Source organism: Prunus mume, mitochondrion (assembly GCF_029339155.1).
Source record: "Prunus mume mitochondrion, complete genome".
NCBI lineage: Eukaryota > Viridiplantae > Streptophyta > Magnoliopsida > Rosales > Rosaceae > Prunus > Prunus mume.
The window spans coordinates 43,535-60,000 of record NC_065232.1 but is presented as its reverse complement, the minus strand read 5'-3'; the positions used below and the strand labels follow the sequence as shown (position 1 = coordinate 60,000).

General features: G+C 44.8%; 1 protein-coding gene and 3 non-coding genes across 4 annotated transcripts; 2 read left to right on the top strand and 2 right to left on the bottom strand.

Annotated features, from left to right (window-relative positions):
- Positions 1–2,809: 2,809 nt before the first annotated feature.
- Positions 2,810–2,882, bottom strand: trnK-UUU. Its single transcript has one exon. It is a non-coding gene; the product is annotated as a tRNA-Lys (tRNA).
- A 1,400-nt stretch (positions 2,883–4,282) lies between these two features.
- Positions 4,283–4,903, top strand: ccmB. Its single transcript has one exon. It carries the CDS (start codon positions 4,283–4,285, stop codon positions 4,901–4,903), a length of 621 nt encoding a protein of 206 aa, YP_010438339.1.
- A 6,407-nt stretch (positions 4,904–11,310) lies between these two features.
- Positions 11,311–11,389, bottom strand: trnS-GCU. The gene has a single exon. It is a non-coding gene; the product is annotated as a tRNA-Ser (tRNA).
- Positions 11,378–11,452, top strand: trnN-AUU. Its single transcript has one exon. It is a non-coding gene; the product is annotated as a tRNA-Asn (tRNA).
- The last annotated feature ends 5,014 nt before the right edge of the window (positions 11,453–16,466 follow it).

The following is a 16,466-nucleotide window of genomic DNA, read 5'->3' as shown; positions in this document are numbered from 1 at the left end:
GAAAAGAGAAATCAACACCTTGCTTGATCCATTGAATGATCAAACAATTTTTCTTTGAATACTCAAGGGGGTTTGGAGGACCTGCGAGGGGATCGCAAATCTCACGAATTAATTCAAGAGTAAACGTATGCGGTGGCTCCTAAACGCACTTCTCTCCTACATCTGATCGCAACCAGGTACGTCTGGTCATTTTCTTAATAGCAAGGGGCGGAGGGGTACCATTTCTTTTCTCTGTCTCGCTATACAGGGCTTGATGTACAGTTTCCTCTTTTTCTTGCATTTATGTTGATTTGCCTATTGTCACTTTCTGGTGCTGTGACTTCTGTAAGCCCTCCTTCACTTCAGATGAAGCGGCTAAAGCGCGAGTCTCTACTGCTCCGAAAACTCAGGATTCAGAGAGGTAGACAGGAAATGGGGTCTCACAGAGTCCTCTAGTTCCGGCCCTCCTACTTAGTTCCTACGGACGTTAGAAGCGTTGACGATCTTTTTTCCTTTCTTTGTGGATATGACTACTATTTAGCTGTGCTTGATTAGTCCTCGCATGACTCTTCTTCACACTGATTTCAATCCGATTCGTCGACTCTATTCTATTGGCCGGATATCAATACCGTCTACTGATCATGGAAGCTAGTGTGGCCAATGCGTCAGCAAACTTATTCTTCGTCCTCGACATATAATTGAAGGTAATCCGTCTGAACTTTAGGCTGATATCTTCCAGATACTGATGGTAGGGAATGAGCTTCTGATCTTTGGTTTTCCAATCACCAGTTGTCTGAAAGATGATAAGTGACGAATCTCCATATACATCAATCTCCTTGATTCTCAACTCGAGGGCGCGAAGCGCCTGTGATACACGCAGAATATTCTGCGATATTGTTTGTTTGTGCAAAAGAATCTCAACTTGACAGCTATGGGAATATGGGCTGGGCTCCTTTTGGCGAGCTTTAAGATAGCAAGCATGTAGAAAGGGGCTGCTTCCAACTCCATTTCCGTTCTGATTTACTGCACCGTCAAAGAACATTTGCCAATCATGAGGAGTTTCGTCTTCTTCTTCGCCTACCGCAAATAGAATAGCCTCGCCCGGGAAATTAGTCCCCTTACTAAAAAAATCAAGCTTATAGTCAGGCACGGGATGGGATGATCCGCAGGTGGTCTGCTATTGCCTGCCTCTTGCCTTTCTCATTTAGGGCTTCCGGGTGACGTACACAATATAGAACTCTGAGAGTAACATCTGCCACCTTGCTGTACGGCCCGTGAGGGCTGGCTTTTCAAAGAGATACTTCAGCGGGTCCACCCTTGCAATCAGCATGGTCGTATAGTTCAACATGTAGTGGCGTAGGCGTTGCGAGGCCCGTGTAAGAGCACAACAGGTCTTTTCTAGAACCGTATACCTTGTCTCATAATCAGTGAACTTCTTGCTGAGATAGTATACGGCTCTTTCCTTCCTACCCTCGTGCTGACCAAGGACACAACTCATGGATGCTTCCATTACTGACAGATACATCAGGAGAGGTCGACAGGCGTTGGCGGTGCCTGGATGGGAGGATTGAGTAGATATTTCTTAACTTTGTCAAACGCCTTTTGGCAATCCTCGTTCCTTGTGTCTATCTTTTCTGAAAGGCGGGGTATTCTTTCTGAGCAGTTTAAAGATCGGCTCACAGATGGGTGTGAGCTGGGCAATGAACCTGCTGATGTATTGTAGCCTGCCCCAAAAAGCCCTGATTTCTTTCTCTGTCTTTGGTACCGGCATGTCGATAATTGCTTTGCCTTTTGCAGGTCGACTTCGATTTCTCTTCTGCTGACAATGAACCCGAGTAGCTTACCTGACAAAGCACCAAACCCCCTCCCGGCTTTCTTTTTCGGATGAAGACGAAGACTGTATTTCCGAAATCTGTCAAACACTTTCTTCAAATTCACCGTCTTCTTAAGCCCAAGACTTGGCGATCATGTCATCGACATAGACCTCCATTTCCTTGTGAATCATATCATGAAACAGCGCAGTCATGGCTCGCTGGTACGTCGCCCCGGTATTCTTTAGACCAAACGGCATCACCTTGTAACAGAACGTGCCCTCCTATCCGATATTGTGATAAACGCTCTGTCTTCCTCGGCCATCTTGATCTGGTTATATCAAGAGAAAGCATCCATAAAGGACAGCATCCCATGTCCAGCGGTGTTGTCCACCAGAACATCGATGTGAGGAAGAGGAAAAAAAGATTTTCGGCTTGCCGGGTCTTTTGACTCACGGAACCAGCTTTCTGAGGGAAAAACCGTTCTCGAAAAGCGTGACCATCCAGTTGAATCTCGTTACCCTCCCGGGGGCGCGCCCACTTTCCACTATTATGGAGCCGGGCCGCAAGCAAGTGAATGTGACCCCGCCCTCCATCAGCCGTTGTGTGTGAGCTTCGCTCCTTATAGCTCTACACCGCCGCCCCGGCCACTTTCGCTCCTCTACCATATGATTCATTCTTTGGAAGTTAGGCACGTGACTCGATAGCGCAGGCACAAGACCTTTGAATGCAAACAAAGAATAGCGAGACCGCATATAGTTTGGAACCCAAGCTTACCTTATTATTATGAAAAGGGGAAGGTTTGATAAAGGAGCTTTTTAGCCCTTTTGCTGAGGTCCGCGGCCCCGCCCTGAATAAGGAGAGGCCTATTGATGACCGAGCCACTCTTATACTACTCCTTACCTCACCCCCCCCCTTGTCACTTAAAGGGCGAAGTCGCTGAAGCGAGTCTAAAGGCCAAAGAGTGATCTTTGAACGCTACTACGCATCCTTACTAATAGTATAGTGTAAGGTAGGTTTGGGTATAGCAGGACTTGAACCTGCGACCATTAGGTTAAAAGCCCAATGCTCTACCAACTGAGCTATACACCCAAAAAAGATATAGTAGTAAATAAGGATTGGTGCGGAAAAAAAAGAGGGCGGTCCCTCTTATTCTCATCATATTAAAGGGGCGCGGCTCTGTATGAGGCTCGTACTGCAGGCAGAGCAAGCGAAGAAAACGTAAGGGCGCGCGTTAGCTAGGCCGTTTTCTTGCAGGAGTGCTAACGCGCCCCTTATTGAAAACTCAAGGAAAGCCTTGATCGATATGAGAAACATGCGCTCAAGCACCCAACCTATACAAGGGGCTTGGGCGCCGGCCTTACTCAACAAGCACCTTTATTAGTAAGGTTGCTTGTTTCCACTCATTGAAGATTCTATCTGCAAAAGAAGGTCAACGGGGGATACTAAAGTTGCTCTCACTAACACCATCTACGAGAAGGTGAGGTCGTCTTTCTTTCCAGCCGCCATACAGTTCGCCTTAAAGCCTTAAAGACGGAGAAGGGGAGGAGCGGTTATCTATGTAATTACGGTCTTTGTTGGCCGCGGTCGAGCACTCTCTTTTCTTTGTCCAATTCCGTCTTACCAAACAAGACTGACTTCTGACCAACCCCCAAAAAAAGGGGGCAGCCGCGGTCGAACTCTAATTCTGGAAAAAAGTCGGGGCCCTTTTACCAAGTCTACCGGATAGAAGATGATAGAGGGCCATATCGTTGCGTTGGACAAGACAGTGCCGTCTCACTTCGAGTTCCTTCCTTCGTAGTAAAATCAGATGATACGCTTCGGCGATGTTACCTACCAAAAAAAGGCCTGCTAGGTGATCGAAATCGCTCAGGTCAGTGAGGACTCACTCACTCACCCGCCTACTCCTTATCTATCTAATAGTTTCTTCTATCTACTGAATTCAAAAGGCGACCGGCCGCGCCGGGCTATAAGATACAGTTGTTGTACTACTTTACTGGTAATAAAAAGCTTACGTAAAAACGGAAGACTCTTGTATGTACGGTAACCCTCTCTTCCGCTACTGGTGGACTGTTGCACAGAAAGGCCGACAGAAGCAACGTTTCTTAGCGCGCTTTTCAAGCGCTTAGCTTCGGGCGGGCGGCAAGGCCATAAAGTAAGTTCAGTTGGAAGCCTAAGCCAAGAAAAGTTACGGGCCCCTTTAGAGATAGGGGAGCGGCTTTCCTGTGGTAGTAATTGCGAACATCTCTCCGCGTGCACAGTTTGCTTGCATGCCGCTTTAGGCACATCTCTCTTTCTTAGTTTCACGCTGGCCTAATGAATGAAAGTCAGTCTTTTAGTAAGCGTATATAAACAGCTGTTTAGTGTATAAGCAATTCTTTAGTGGCCGCACCGAAAGTTACGTACGGTGGAGGTTGGTTGAAGATGATGTTACGCGGCGTTCAGAACCAGCCTTGAAGTGAATGAATTAGAAAGAACGAAGAAGTAAGGAAATGAGACGACTCTTTCTTGAACTATATCATAAACAGATCTTCCCCTCCACACCAATCACGAGTTTTTCTCCATTCCTCTCGTATATCGTCGTAACGCCCTTAATGCTAGGTTTTGAAAAAGACTTTTCATGTCATTCCCATTTAGGTCCGATTCGGATCCCTCCGTTGTTTCCTTTTCCTCCCGCACCTTTTTCTCGAAATGAGAAAGAAGATGGTACACTCGAATTGTATTATTTAAGTGCTTATTGCTTGCCAAAGATCCTACTTCTACAATTGGTAGGTCACCGGGTTATTCAAATAAGTTGTGTTTTCTGTGGTTTTCCCATGTTACAACTTCCGTACCAATTCAGTCGATCCGGAATGGATCGGTTAAACATTCTATTAGGGAGCCCGGTCTTGACTCTTCTGTGTGGTATTCATTCTCGTTCGGCTCTTGGAATCACATCCAGCAGTGGTTGGAACAGCTCGCAAAATCCAACCACTTTACCTACTTCATTGCCCCCAACCGTTTCTCGTACCTCTATTGAAACAGAATGGTTTCATGTTCCTTCATCGATTGGTTATTCCTCTCCGTTCGTATCTCTTTTTCCAATTTCGGTCTCGATTAGTTTACAAGATTGAATGGCCAATTCTCCTCCGGACCCTCGCTTCGATTGTTTTCCAAGAATGCTGAGCCGGGTATGTAAGCCATGTATCTGGGAGGAACTAAAAAGAAGAGCTTTCGGTTTTTTGCACCCGTCTTGCAGCTATTTAAAAAAGAAATTTTTTATTATTTTTTTATAAGAAAGATTATATATATGTCCAATCTCTAGTGGTTGGTTCCACAGCGTGCTCCTCGCTGCCCTATGGAGTAATAAGGGGGGCAAGACTCTCTTTCTCTATTTTTCTCTTTCTCTTTTAGTGCTTTCGTGGTTGTTTGATTATCTTCTTATTGATATCATCATTGAGGTAGATTCACGAATCCCAAGGCAGATCTAAGCCCAGATTCTTGCGTCTACATTCTGGCGCCGCCCTTGTTTAGTGTTAAACGGGGGATTTCGATTTGCCATGTACTTTCCGTCACCTTCTCGTCGTCTTCGATCTCTCTGTTTCAACAGATATTTCTGGCTGAAACTTGCCACGATGGGTTTTCAATGGTCGAAAAGCTCTTTCCCTTGTCATGACCAACCTCCTTCGTCACTTTCGCTCACAGAACCAGGCACCACTGGCATGGCTAGCTGCTACAATACGGGATCGCTAGAAGCGTCAGGCGGAACCCCTTTTTTTGCTCGCTCCAGATCTGATTTAATTCGGCTCTCATCCGAGCAACCTGCACTTCAAACCTCTAATGTCAGTAAGAGGAAGGATTTAATTCCCTTATTCGACCGTGGCTTTTGTTCACGCGGTTCACGACCTCTCGGAAGGGGTTGAGTTGAGTAATAGCAGATGAGGCGGAAAAGAAGAACGCCGGGGGGCCCACGTTTGCGCAGCCTTTCTCTTGACTAAGCCCCGTTTGCTGATTAATTACTATTTAAGTGAAATGGAGGCAGGCTGTCTCTTGAAGTGGAAGGGCAGTTCGCTTGTCTTGCAGCTAGCTCAGGTAGGGATAGAGCAGTGTCCATCGATTGTAAGATATAGATGAATTAGATAGTTTCTCACTATCAAGCTGTGACACTTAATGAATTTCCTCTTCCCGGACTAAACTACAGCAACAGCGGCAGAAGACTCGGGGTTGAGAGGCCAGGCCAATTGGACTTAGACCAATGGCATCTCTTCATGTGGATTCAGGGGTTGACCCAATCTTCGGGAAGCGGATACTAAAATAAGGCTGTATTGTATGCGACACCGCCCTAGCATAAAGGGGTGTAGAAAGAGAGGTTGTTTGCTGGGTCAATCAATGGGGGTTCCGCTTTCTTTCTTGTTCTAAATATGCTTTTTCTCCTCTCCCTTTGGTCGAGCTAGTTTAATCTTCCTCTAAGATTTTAGTTTGATTTTAGAATCTAGATTGGGTTGGTTTGAAGTGTGACACCCCGTACTTTATGGGTGGGTTGGCCAGGACTTTCCTGTAGTGTAGTAAGCCAAGGCAAGGCTTCCTCTGTTGTTTGCTCAGTCCGTACCGTAGCGATGGCTTTTGAACTTCAATAGGCATTGTTGAAGCGATATGACTGAAGCTCTTTGCTAGTGTTTAGTAGTCAGAGATAGGGCGCGAATCCTCCGTTTGCTTCAAAATGACTATTGTTGTTAAAGCGGTGAGTGACCTGCCCCGGCATTCCTTCTGTCAAATCGAGGTAAAAACATGATGCATCTCATCGTCAAAACCAGCTGCAGCTGCCAGTCCGGTTTGGAGACAGACGTGGTAACTTCTGCCACGGGAGTGGAAGTACTCTTAGCCCTTCTGTCTGGTCAATTGGTTGAATCGCTTTGATCGATAAGCATTGGTCCAGGAGTTCCTAGCTTACTTCTTCTAACAACCGATGTTACAACATCCGCTGTTTGATATAAGATCCGCCGTCTCATGCAGCTATTCGGTAGAGTGGAACGAATTGGACAGAACAACCTGAGGTACCTTTACAAAGGCCGGTCCCCGGTTGCCCACGCTCCTGGAAAGCTCTGTAAGAAAGCAGCAGCTTAGTGTCAAATGTTGCGGGGAAGCAAATAGCAGGGGATATCAAGTTTTTTTATGTTGGCACTCTCAAAGTAGAATATGCATTTCATGAACCACTCCAGTTCGAGCACTGGAAGCTACATCAAGTACAGTCCTACTTTCTTAACTTAAAGGGCAGTCTCATATACTATAGTATACTATAGTGGATGCGAAGCTAGATAGATGGATGTTTTATGGTTCTTTGGTGGCTGTTTGATGATGGGGCTTGTCTTGTCGGTAGTAGGTCAGGTCCGCCCTTTACTTGGATCTGGATCTCATCCCTAGCTCGTAAAGCTTGATTCCAGTTCCGTGTAGTCAGGGTGGTGCTTTTGGCCTTTACGCTCTGGTTGGTAATCGCGGTTGCTGCCCCTAGCCACTGACTATTCTTATTTAAGTAAGCCTACCCAGTTTAATCCCCCTCTCCCTCTCCCTCTCCTATGGTCGAGTGAGTCCCTACCTATGGTCGAGCAAGTTTCACTCCCTCTCGCAGTTAGTTTCTCCGACAAATAGATCTGATCGCAATTCAGATTCTTTTGCCATCACCTTCTATTACTTCCTTGGTCGAGCATCTATCAACACCTGACGATGAGGAGGAATATTACGCCTCAAAAGGCAAGCCACAGTGAAGTCTCCTACTAAATGCTTATTACCAGATCCAACGATTCTCTGTGAAAGGGTTTTTGATCGATTTCCACTCCTAGCCCAGAAGAGAAGGGGCTGCAGATAATTCTATGCTAATTAAGTAGTTTGTTATATCCAATTCTTAAAGAAAAGTATGTATTTGGGTAAGATCTTCCCTCTTGTGAAAGAGAGGAAGGCACTAAGACCCGCTAGAAGGACTCTAAGGGAAGAAAGAAAGCCGTCCTAGTGAGGTGCAATGCTGAAACTGTGATCGGTAAACAAACCCTACAGAAGTCGGAATGGGATACTTCACTAAGGAAGTAGCACCGGCGGTTAACTATACTAATCATAGGCATTCTGAGTTGCGTTTGGGTATGGAATGGATAGGCCCCAAGTGGCTGCCTCTCCTACTACCAATGTGTGTGGGCGGATCATCGCCCCTTCATTCTGGTTCTACTTCATTCGCTATTAACAAGACGGCACACGCAAGACAAAAGATGTCAAATCAGGCCCTTGAAAGGTGTAGATGAAGCCTTTTCCTTTTCTGCCGGAAAACACTTGAAGGATACGAGGCATAAGACTATGGATCGAACTTCTTAAGAGGGAACCGCTACTGCAGCCAATCCATTGAAAGGTGAAGGCAATGCTAAATGCAGGTGCAGACCGATTGGGTTCTCCCTTTTGCTAGGGGGTGATGTTACCAGGTTTTTCGCGAATGTGAGGTTCAAGTACTGCCATCCTTTGTTGGTCGAGTTCGCTGTGTAATTTCAACAATGCCATTCGAAACCGAAAAGGCCGTAGCTGCATCTTTCGAGAAAAATAAATAATAGGTGTCACGCCGATGATTAGGAGAAGTTATGGCTTAGGGAAGGGCGCTTCTGCCCAGATCTATGATTGATCTAGAATTCCCCGAGACGAGACGAACTGTCGATTCTCCGATAAATGTCAATGACTTAAACATGTTTCCGAGACTTCAACATACATGTTTGGCAGCGGCAAGGAGTTTTTTTTTACTTCCTAACACGGATACCAAGACAGCTGAGCAGTGAGGAATATTACATATTGCCTTTCAGTCTCGAAGCAAGCTGTGGTACAATCCCTACTTCGCTCCGGCTCGTTCCGTTCCCGTGTACTATACTTTCTATTCCTATCCCGCAGTGAACGAAGTTCGCGATGGGTTAAGGGGCCTATAGTATAGAGGGATCTGGGATTCGGTATAATAACTCCTCGTAATTCAGGCGAGTGGAGGAAAGTGAAGTTGACTGTTGGAGGAAAATAGGCGAGCCCTACTAGTACAATAGTCTACGGAACTAAAGGAACTACTCGGCTATTAAGAGACAAAATAGATTCGGCTCGTTGGCTCTATAGACTCACTCTCTTCACAACGAGAGGAGTTTACTACACGTATGGCCTCGTTTAGCCTTGTCTTAAACGGTGGCTCCGTGGTCCCAAGTGCTCGTCTTTTTAACTTCTCCCTGGAACTGTTGATCCCTTCCGCTCCGTTCGTTCCGAACTCGCGAGCGAAGTTTTGGCATGTCAAGTCTCTTTTCTTTCAACTCCGCTCGGTGATCGCTCATGGCTAATATAGGTAGGTCCAGAGCTAGCTAGTGTTCAGAAGTCACTTAAGAGATTGAATTGAATATGGGTCCTATTAGAATAGGCTATAAAAGAGATAGAGATTCGCATTCGGGAAGGGAACCATAGCAGCTGATAAAGGCTGCTGGTGGAGCCGGAGAAGAACGGGGATAAGGGCTGGTAAGTACTAAAGCTGCTGGAGCGGCTGCCTTCGCCCACGAAGGAATCGGAATCTCGCTACTTCCCCTAACTGTCCTAGAGCAGGAGAGAGTGAATCTACAAGCAGGGAATAAAAAAAAGAATAGGCGCCTCTATAGTCTTCCTTTTCTTGCCGCTTCGCTTCCAGACATAGGATATATTAGATTAGAGGAATGAATGAGGTATTGCTGACCAGGTAAGAGAGATCTTCCTAATTACACCAGTAAAGCCGGAGTAAGTGGATTGGCGTTACGTTATCAGATCCAGACGAGCTCAGAGCCATAGCCTATGCGAGCCTTACCGGATCTCTTGTACATTTTTTCAGTTTACTTTACCTATGAGAGAACCGGCATATTCTTACTAACTAAACAAAGGAGGGCTTAGTGATTTACAACCTCCGGAAAGGAAGTCGTCTTTCAAGTCAAAAAGTAATAAAGGTGCCGAAGGCGAAAGGAGAATCCGCGTCTTTTTCTCTTTGTTTACGGAAGGATTAGTAGAGTAGTGTGCTTAGGTCGTGGTCTAGAGTACTTCCTTCCGCGCCTTGGTTAGCCGAAGAGAAGTGTGCATGAAATGGTGGAGCTCCTATGGGTCAACACAAGTTGCGTAGACTTCAGACCCACTTTGCTTTCACGATTTTACCTTGGCATTCCATCAATGAATTCATCTTCCGCTTTGCACTGGCCCCATTCCTAAAGTTCGTATTCTTCGATCATAAAGGTGAATCAAAGTCTAACTAAAGCAGAAAGAGGATAAAAGGGAGCCTGTCAATCCTAAGAATGTGGTCTCAATCCTTGCGTTCCGGGCAAGCTGAAGTTTTGTAACAAGCCCCCTGATCCGCATGTGTTAAGCATATAGTCTCAGTTTAGACTTCTTTCTCGATAGAGCGGAACTAGGACTCTAAAAAGAACAGATTGTACTACAGGCTGAGACCTCGTGAGGTGGAATGAGAACCTACCCCACATTTCCATTTTATATAAGACAGACTGCGGGATAGGGCAATGGAGAGAGATGTGATATCAAGGACTTCGGCAAGGAGACATATAGCTTAGCTTACTTAGGAGGAAAGAATGACAAAATTCGGAAGGGTGGATGCAATAGAATCCGCTCTCATTAGCAGGAATTCTCTTAAAAAAAATAAGAAGACTCGCTTTCTGTACTAAAAAGACTCTTTGATTCGTTTTATATTGACTATCTAACGGAAAAGACGGTTAATAGGATTATTGTACTGAACTAAATATGGAACTGAATTCCGCTAAAAGACTGTTTGACTTCTCTTCTTTGTTAGTTTAGATCCCTCGGACTCGTTCCGGTGAGTAGAAGCAGAATAGAAAACGTAGGAAAGTTTCGTTTATTAGCCGCTGGCGGTTCTACTTACTTGTGAACATGAAGCCTTCCTTTCGAAATGAAGAGAATGCCTCCGGGGATGTAATGTAGCTGATCACTGACTACTGAAAAAGTACAAGTAAGCTCCAACCCCGTTACATAATTCATAAATTTATAACAAAAATCTTTCTTCGATCGGAAAAAAAAGACAAAAGAATGGTTTAGCCAATGATAGACTGAGCACTAACCCAATCTTGAAAACCTCCCCGATTTCCACAGTCTGATGACTCACTTAAGGACGGCGTTAGGCGAAGATATTTCCTATGACTTAACGGAAAGAGGTCTTCCTTCTCATCATAGTGAGCCTCATCTTCAAGAAAGATCGACGAATGAAGAGAGGATTCACTCACTTCATCTTAGATATTATGCCTTTATTTTTGGAAGTCTTCTCTTGGTTGTCTTGCTAAATAACAGAGCAGCCTTCATCTCCTAAAGGGAATTGTAGTGTAGTCGAGTATCAAATCATGAATTCATAAAATAGAATAAGTCCCTATCGCCTGAACACGGGAAAGGTTAGGCATCTATCTTTAGTGCGTTAAGTGAAATAAGGGTCGTATTCTAAGTTTCTTCCGCTTTCTGTTGTAGGATTCGAGAAAGTCTTTTTGGTTCCATAACCTCCATGGTTATGTAGCTCCTATGGGATGATTCAACCCATGATACGTATGTTGATTTAGCAAGCCAATGCCTTAAGCCTTATCCCAGTAGCTCAGTAGTAGAGCGGTCAGCTATTCACCACTGATTCGTCGTAGGTTCAAATCCTACCTGGGATCTTATTCTCTATCTATCCATTCAAAGTGGACAAGAAAGAAAGCATAGTACCCAGCGGATTTAGAAATACCAGCAGTATTAAAGTCAGTGGTGATACATTAAAGAAAGCGAAGTGCTAGTGCCTTTGTACAAAAGAGAGAGGTTGTACACAAGTCTTTAGTTTTTCTTTAAGGGGTTAAGGCCCCTTTCGAGCTTTACTAATAGATAGGGGTGGCAAGCTTTAGAGAGTAGGGGCTAGGTCACCATACTCTCTCCATGCTTCTATTTGCATAGTCAATGCGGCTCTGGCATTTTGACCCGGGCCTACTTTGGCCGTGGGTCAGGCTTTCCATGACCTGCTGGACAGGAAGTTGAGTTATGAGTTAAGGGGGGGGGAAGGTAATTTGAATTAAACTACGATTTTGTTACTAGTCTGAAACTGCTACCCCCGCTGCCCTAACTGCTGCTTTCATTAGTGAACTTTGAATCCGCTTACCGGTCCTCGGTCTATTTTTCCCTTACCCGCAGCTAACCGCTAAACAGTCTAAATCAGTAGCCTCACAGCTATTTCTCTGTCCTAACTAGGGTTTCTTTCAAGCGAGCCCATTCTTTCTTTCTTTCAGCTTTGTTTCATTCTCCCATTCAAAAAGTTCAATAAGAGATAGAACGGTTCGATTTCTTACTCTTTTCTTTGACCTCCCCTAACTCGAGACCTTGACTCTTCGGGGCTTACCAATCATGATTGTTTGACGAAAAATGCTCTGATCCCAGTTTGGGACTTCCTCCTCATGTCATGTCACGAAACGCATTCGAGACTTTTCACTTGAATATATATGTATAAGAGAGAGAAAGAAAAATTGTGATCTTCACAACTGGGGAAGAGGAGTCGCCTACCCCACGGAAGGATCATAGATCTCAATAAGTGGATCATGAGTCAGTACGTCAACAATCAGAAAAATCTCCATATAGCACATTTACCAATCCAATCTAAGGATTGTTTGTCAGGTCTTTCCAATGCCGGGTAAAGGATCAGCAGCAAACCACCTTTTTTTACAAATGATTGTGATTGTATTGTGGAATTGAGGCAGGGGACGGTGCTAGACGACTCGGCGATTCTACCCTTCTTTTTTTCCGGATTGTCGCCTTACTGCTTGACGAGAACAACCTACCACTGACTTTTTTTGAAAGTACCTCTCTCATTACACCAAACGAGTCTGTCTTTTACGATAGGGCTTGAGATCGGTCCACCACTAAGGATCTATGGTAGATCAAAGAGCGCAGAGAAGATTGCCCACCACTAGTTCTTGTACGCGCTATAATATAAGATATAGGCTTTCTATGAAAGCTCGTAGGATCCGCTGACAAAAGAGAAAGGGATTCGGACTCGCCTGGTTCATGTCTATCGAAGAGGGATCTCAAATTGCGCTTGACCGCCGACTCGTAGCATGGGTGATAATTCTTCCTTCTGTTTTTCCGTCTTCTTCTCTGCCGAAAGGAAAGACAAAGGCGAGGGAGTCCTCGGATGGGGAAACCCGCGATTGAGAGGTCAGATCACACCATCCTCATTGATCCAACTCGGGTTGGTATGCTCACAAAGAGAGACCAATCCACATGTGTTTAAGTTTGAGAGCCACCTTGTTCTCTATGGGTCGAATCCCCCGACCAAGACCTTGTCGTGGATGGAGTTGCCCGATGATAATATGACTTACTGTTTATGTTATGGCTCCGTTGCTGGACAGTCAGCGGGAATTCCGGGCTGTCCTTGACAAGTGATCAATCCAAAGAACTCCGATCGATGGAAGAAAGCGAGCACTCAACCTCACCTAGATCTTCCTTTGTTGCACCTAATGGAGAAAGAAGACTGGTAATAGGTTTCTTTTGGAAAAATAGATCTAAGTTTAGCCTGTTTTTGATTCATCCAATTGTGGAGAGTGAGTCTAGTATCATACTTCCAATTCCTCTAAAGGAGTTGACCCGAATCAGTAAGAGGGATGATATATTGACAGACTTATCCCTGGACCATTTTCTGCCTACTTTACTGTCCTGGCCCTACCCCCTACTTGTGAATGAAAGCACTACGCCAAGTCTTTTTTTTTATTCCGGCTCGCGGGACTACTTGACCAGTGGAACCACTCCATTTGATTACTAATTATTCATTAAGCCCGTCTTTAATTCATACTAATTTATTTAGTTTAGCCCAGGCTCGACTCAAATTGGAAAAAAAGAACCAAAGGCCTCACTCCTCATGACAAAGTGGTCACACTAAATCAACCTGGGATTCCCAGCTTTTCAAGGCAAGGGTTTTTTCAATCTGTAAGAGGAAGAAGCTAAGAGTCACCAATACAAATGATCGCCCGCTGCACCTTTCTTCTCTTATCTTATGGGGCGGGCAAGTTTTCTCTGCCCCGAAGTTCAAGCAAACCTAGGTTGATGTTGACAATGTGTGGGAAGGATCCGTTGAGCTTAGTAGCTCAGGATTTGCATCTTCTCCAACAAGGTGCTCATGCAGTAAATGACTATGTTCTGTATTCCGGTTTGAGGCATGGTCAAAAATTAGAATTCTGATTTCGGCTTCTCCAGATCGCCCAATGGGAGACAGGGCTTTCGCAATCCCGAGGACAAAAGTAAATCAGAATAGGCTTAGAGGGAGAAGGAATCCCCAGCTATTGATTCAGCTACTATTGAATCCAATCCTAGGGCATTAGCGGAATAAAATAAGAGCAGTGGGACTTGAGCTAGTGGGATTAAAGTATGAAAAAAGAGAAGTACAAGCAACTACATCAAAAACCTCTATTCCTGACGTGAACTCTAGTCGCTCTCTATGTTCATTTTTCTTTAGCAAGAAGCCCGCTATCTCATTCATATAAGATAATAGGGGATAGTATACCTGGAATAAGTTTTGAGATGCAAGAAAGCAAAGAGGTAATAGGCGCAATCAGGCAAGCAGTTAAGCGACTTCTGTCTTCAAGATATGCCTTTTATATATAATACTATTATTATTATACAGGTGAGTAAGGTTCCTTCTGGGAACTCCTGCCTTTGTTTGGATGGACCATAGGCCTGATGCTAGGAAGCAAGAAGCTAGAATAGTGTAGTGTAGTTCGAGCATTAAAAGGCAGCTAAGGCAAGAAATCAGTACACGAATCCCCGGCATTTAGAAAGATATGCCCGCCCCCTCTCTTAACTTTAATACACTGTGACTAAGAGACTCTCTTCAAGTGGAGTGAAGCCAGCGCTTTAGGGGCTGAGGGGGGAGAACAAATGAAGCCCCTATACTTTTCTTTTCCTTAAGGCTTTCCCCCTTCAAAAGCTAGTCTAATCACGGAATAACCTGTCGTATTGGACTTATGATGTACTTTCCTTTATTGAGTAGCTAATTCATACCTATCATAGACAGAAAAAAGTTATATTACCTTTTCCTTTAACACTAGACTTGTGTAATAGGATCTTTCCGAAGGTGGAGTTAAGGCAGCAAGCATAGGTGCTTCAGTTTCCGGTACCGGGTAATCCGGTATGTGTAAATAAAATCCGTCCTGGTAGGCGCAGTAGATCAAGCAAAGCATGACGGTCTTCAGTCTAGCATTCCTGTAGTTCAAGAGTGAATAAGGAAGTGCAAGGCTAGCTGACAGCTGTCAGATGAGTTCATCGCTCTCTATGGTCATATTTTTCTTTCATTTAAGCTTCAGGCCAGTTAAAAAGGAGCTCTGATAGGCCTGGAATCAGTATCGGTTAATTGCCTCTCTATTGGAATCAGGCCTCTTCAATCGATCTTCTATTTCTATATAGGCTAATGATTCCATTTTTTGATAAACATGTGATTCGCATCTTGCTTTCAAAACATTTGCTACTGTAGCCGTAAATTTTGATAGCCGATGGGCTGTGATAAGACTGGAATATGCAGAAAATGTAAATTTTAATGTATTGAAAGAAAAAAAAAGAAACAAAAAAGTTTAGCCACAGTGGGATGACTAGGCAGGAAGCTAGAGATGCAGCTCGCCTGCACATTGGCGATACGTGTTTGCTGGATTATGAAATCAATGAACAACGTAATTGTTGGAGGTTACATTGTCCGTCGTGGTGTGAACCCATTAACTAGTGTTTTAGAATACTCAATCAAGGAGCTTGGGAATGGTGTTCAGGTTGATGAGGCGGAACCTGAAATGGTTTCCTACCGAAAGATTGCCTGGGGCTGCTGCTTACAGTGATGTGGCCTACTTGTATACTAGTGTTCTATGGGGCTACCCGGAATCTATAGTGGCATGTGATATATGTGAAATATGGCATCACAGTCGCTGAAGTGGCATTGAGGATGCGGAAGCTCCGCCACCTGTTTGTTCACACAGGGCGATTTCGGGGGCCTTTGCTTCGAAAGGGGCGTAGCGGAAAGAAGTAGCGGAATCAGGCGACTTGCCACACACCAGGAAGAATTCCTTCTTAGGCGGATCTAACTCTTTTGACAAATGCCCAGAAGCGTCTGTATACTAGTTCAGTTGAGAACAAGGTGTCGAACTAGACTGATAACTGATCGTCTATCGAATCGCCTCTTTAAAGGCAGGATGCCGAGAATCCTCTCTCTATCTACGAAGAGCAGGCATGTGTGGGACTTTAGGACAAGACTCTGCAAGACCTTTCGTTTAATATGCCTTCTGTACTGTATAACCGCAAGAACGCCTTCTTATAGAAGAAGCTGCGATGAAGCGAATCTCTCATCTGGAACCCTCTCATTGCCAGCTTGACGGCTTGACTGCATTACCTTCCTCACCTTCCCTTTCTTTGTCCCTTAACTGCTGACAGCAAGCATTCCTGGAGCTAGTAATCTGCCAAAGAATATAAAAGAGAAGTTGCATCCTAATCCGCTCCTGGTGGAAGGGTTGAAGGAGGAATTGCACAATGTGCTATCAAATCCGCTGCATCGAATGCCCTGTTTGGCTCTTTGATCGAAGGAGCTGTTAGGGGAATGGGATTGATGGAAGAATTGGACAAATAAATACTGTTTGCGACGAATACGCTGCTAGTCTTTTGGATGCGGGATTTCCG